Source organism: Vicia villosa, linkage group LG5, assembly GCF_029867415.1.
Source record: "Vicia villosa cultivar HV-30 ecotype Madison, WI linkage group LG5, Vvil1.0, whole genome shotgun sequence".
Classification (NCBI taxonomy): Eukaryota; Viridiplantae; Streptophyta; class Magnoliopsida; order Fabales; family Fabaceae; genus Vicia; species Vicia villosa.
The window spans coordinates 157,550,645-157,555,219 of NC_081184.1; the positions used below are offsets into that span (position 1 = coordinate 157,550,645).

The 4,575-nt window shown below is 34.5% G+C and overlaps 1 protein-coding gene across 1 annotated transcript; it reads left to right on the forward strand.

Moving 5' to 3' along the window:
* LOC131603425 (actin-related protein 2/3 complex subunit 4) lies at positions 1 to 4,302 on the forward strand. The gene is made up of 8 exons (XM_058875724.1): positions 1 to 178; positions 265 to 333; positions 407 to 459; positions 595 to 622; positions 1,576 to 1,650; positions 2,709 to 2,813; positions 3,755 to 3,844; positions 3,941 to 4,302. The coding sequence occupies exons 1-8, from the start codon at positions 176 to 178 to the stop codon at positions 4,028 to 4,030; spliced, it is 513 nt and encodes a 170-aa protein (XP_058731707.1). The 5' UTR covers positions 1 to 175; the 3' UTR covers positions 4,031 to 4,302.
* Positions 4,303 to 4,575: the final 273 nt, after the last annotated feature.

Sequence of the window (4,575 nt, forward strand, 5' to 3'; positions counted from 1 at the left end):
ATTTCTTCCTCCTGGTATTATAAAGGCGGAAAAACACAGAAGTGGGGTAGTAGGTGAGATTCATTCGGATCCCCTCCCTCCCTTAAACCGCACTTCAACTTCTCCAACTACTTTCCGATCACTCATTTCCAAACAATTTTCCACTTTTATCAGATTCAAACCCATACCCATACTCATGGTTCGATACACTTCCCACCGCTTAATCCTCATCGCACTTTTCACAATTCACCACTCACTCACTCCCTTTTCTTTCTCTCATTTCAGGCTGCTACCACATTACGCTTATACTTAACCTGCATTCGCAACACACTCCATGCCGCAATGTGCCTTCAGGTTCCTCAACGCCATTTTCTATCTATTCATTTCGTTTCCCAATTTCCGATCATATTTCTATTTTTTTGTGCAGAATTTTCCTTGTCAAGAAGTTGAAAGACATAACAAACCAGAGGTTGAACTCAAGTAAGTATTGATAAAGATGATTACTGTTTATGTTAGGTTAGGATTGAAATTTGAATTGAAATGAAGTTTGATTTGCATCTGGATTTGACCTAAATAGGTTTATTGAATCAATGATTGTGTATGTTTTATGTGCAGGACTAGCCCTGAGCTCCTTCTCAATCCCGTAAGATTCGATCTAATATCATGTCATTGTGAATCTAGTTTCTACTTTAGCATTTTCCTTGTTCTTTTTTTAAAGTTTTTTTAGTAAACCACCAATTTGTATTCGGGTTTGTAGGAAGCTCTCTAATAGGCTCCTGAAATTATGAATATTGGAAAAAGATCCGTGTCTATGTCAAGTTTTACTCATATTAGTCTGTCTTAGAGTTGGGACCAAATTCAAAAGTAATGTTAGGGGCCATTTTGATAGTAAGTGCTTAATATAGGGACCAAATTGATAGTAAGTGGTTAGTATAGAGACCAAATTGATAGTAAGTGATTAGTATAGGGACCTAATTGATAATATGTGGTTAGTATAGGTACCAAATGATAGTGAATCGTTAATATAGGTACCAAATTGATAATAACTGGTTAAGATATAGGGACCTAATTGATCGGAAGTGATTAGATTCAGGGACCTTTTTGAAATATTCTTAATCTACTTGATAGCACTTTACAAAATCAGGGGCTAATTTGGTGGTTTACTCTTGTTGTTTACTATTGACCTAAAATCGTCCTGTTTCTTTGCTTTTATGTGATTTACAGTTTTTCCTTGTGTATATCAAGCTTTTGCTTATACAAAAAGGAGGGGAGCATGAAGATTGTTTTCTGCTAAATTAGATATCAAGATTTCTAGCTCCTTAATTCTCAGTTCTTGCTATGTTTCTCATGTTTAGCATGAATATTTGATTTCTGTGACTGTGTGTGCCTTCATTGGGATTGACTTGGCTCTTACATGTGATTTTTTTTAGTGTTAATGCTTTCATCTTTTTACTGTTGCTGTGAATTTATGCTTCAAAGGAAGTTAGCTGAGATTTTGCCTTAACAATTCCTTTCTAAATGATATGTGCTTTAAAAAAATTATTATTTTCGCATCGACGATGTTTAATTGGAAAATGTGTTCTGTTGTTGTTATAGGTTTTGATATGCCGAAATGAGGCTGAAAAATGCTTAATAGAAACGTCTATCAATTCACTAAGGATAAGTCTTAAGGTAAACCTTTTATCTTTCTTTTGTTATGATGTTTTGTTGGAATAATCTGAAATTGGTCTTTGCTCTTTGTTGATATGATGATTAGATTACAGGCTTACCAAATTTGGGGTGTTTCTTTAAGATATAAACTGTCTGTTCAGGCTGGTGCTATTTTTCATTAAGTTTTGATTCCTCTTTGCAATTCCTTTTCTTTTAGGGTTCCTTTGTTTTTATTCTGTTGGCGTACTATATGTTAACAGTTAGTAAGTTTTGTTACTAATAAATAGTAAAAAGTGTAAACCTGATAGTGGACCTCTCCGTAAAACTTTGGATTGCTTTACTGTATGGTCCGTACCTTTTACAAGTATCGAAATATGATCAGCTTAATGCATTACAGTTAGGAATTTTGGCACATTCTACTTATCCTTTCTGCCGAACCCTACCACCACTATGCTATTCCGTTATTGCATGCTATTGACAACATAGATCTATACTCCATTATGAAACAGTTATATTCAGGCCCTTTTTTTCAGTAGATTTAATAAGATCGTCATCTTTACTTTGATATATTGCGAGGAACTGTGTCAGTTGTTGGACATCAGGAGGTCAGATGTATCTCAGAGGTCTTCTTAGATGGGATGTTGAAATCTATCAAGTTATCTCCTTTAGTTAAATATATTCAGATTTGTGAATTTAGATGATAAGAATGTTAATGGTTCAATGATCTTACTGGGGTTGAATTGTGGTGTAAGAGTTTTTAATGCAAGTTTTAATTGACTATTTGTAAATTATATAATGTTTTGGAAACGTTCATCCTTTGTTGTTTCTTGCATTCTCTTTCTCTTCTTATACAAGAGCAACTTTAAGGTGTCAAAGTAACACTGAATTGACTACAAATCTAGTGTGACTTCAATTGACTGGAGGTGATATTTCCTTTTGCAATTTGGTTCTATTAGCAGATAAGCAAATTAATATCAGAATTAGAATATGTTAGCAGCCATCACAGTTACATAGAGTGCCAATATTCATTATTATTTGTCCCTAATTCCTCATTTTTATTTTATTTTCATCTTATGCAGGTGAAGCAGTCTGATGAACTTGAAAACATATTGACGAAGAAGTTTCTTAGATTTTTGTCAATGAGAGCGGAGGCTTTCCAAGTACTGAGGAGAAAGCCTGTGCAGGTTTATATCTCTTGACCAATTAAACTAGTTTTATTCAACTTTCCTATTCAACAAGGGTGTCTGGTGATAATTTTTCTGATCAAATAAAGTAATATTTAAATATTGGTGATAGGTAAAATAACGGTTTCAGGCAGGGACATAAATTTGTATGAATTTCCATTGAGCCTTTTAACAATAAAAATATTTGTTGAGTTTGCCTGAGATATCCCATGTTTCTGTGGTTGTGCTTGGAATAACTCCTTGTCATTATTATTAAGGGTAGGCTAACACAAACAACTTACAGTATTACTGTCAAGTCTCTTCTTGTTTATCTCCTAACTCCTAGTTGATAAGGTGGGAGAAAATCCTCTTCACACACAATACAGTTGACAAGCGAGGAAGTGTAGACTTACAAATAATCCTCAAATTTAATTTATTTTCCCCCTCTACTAACCTTTCTATGTACATAATATACTAGATTATCCAAAAACAAGATATACAAAATATACTAAATTGTGTTTATTGTGATCAGTTTTTAAATGGACCCTACTGATGAGTATCTTTAGAGTAACAGTTCAGGAATCAATAAATTTAGTTTTTTATTGATCAATTTTCTGTATGTGTAGTTAGTTGAGCTATTTTTAGGGATAAATAATGGTTCAGGAGTCAATAACAGTTTATACAAAGCCTCATCTTCCTTATAATAACATTTATTGAATCGTGACATTAAATGCTGTACTTTTTTTTTATAAAATAATAAATTCATTTTCCATTCCTCCTTAACAAGTTCACTTAGGTAGCGGTTCACATTTGTCTTTCTAAATTTAGTTTGGTGGTTTATTTGCCCGGCTAGTAATGTTTTGATTCTTGCTGAACAATCACTACTACAAGACATAGCAAGAGTAGGCTTTTGGAGTCCACAAATCCTAATGTCATGTTTTTTTTACTGTTTCTCATGACAGGGATATGATATTAGCTTCCTTATTACAAATTACCATTGTGAGGAGATGCACAAGCAAAAACTCATAGATTTTATAGTGCAATTTATGGAGGCAAGAATTTATTGACCCTTTAATTTATTTTGCATTTCATATGGCGGCGCATACTGATACTGATTGGTATTTACCATGTGACACTGTCAATTACAGGATATCGATAAAGAGATAAGCGAGCTCAAATTATCAGTGAACACGCGGGGGAGGCTCGTGGCTACAGAGTTTCTGAAACAGTTTATCTGATGCTTTGGACTAGATAGAATTAGAAGTACCAAGTCCGTGTATATTGTACTATTTCAAATCTAGTCCCACCATCTTTCTGATTTTCAATGCTCGTGTCTGTATGACATTTAGAGTAGTAGTGCAGAATAGTTTCTGTAGAGGGAATTATAAATAGAATCAAATTGGAATATATGTCTTTATTACAAATAGATATCACACCTAATGTCTTTTGCACTTGTACTAGTCTCGGATTTGAATTCCATGTGTAATAAATCTAGTCTTACGGTCAGAAACAGTTGAGATCCCATAGTGTGAAAATGCCGAGTTCTGCATTGCCTGCTCAAAGCAGTTGGATTGCAATTTGACGGCGGAGATTCATTAGTGTCAAACTGTGTGAATTCGCAACTGCAGCGAGTGCAGGTCCATAGTTTCAGTATCACTTAGGTCTCAAGTTGTTGGACTCACCCGAGAAAACAGTCCATGGTTGGGTATCAGAAGGGTGAACATCAGTCAGGTTTGAGTAGGGGCAAGGATTGGCTACCTTTGTGGTGCCAAAGTTATGCTGC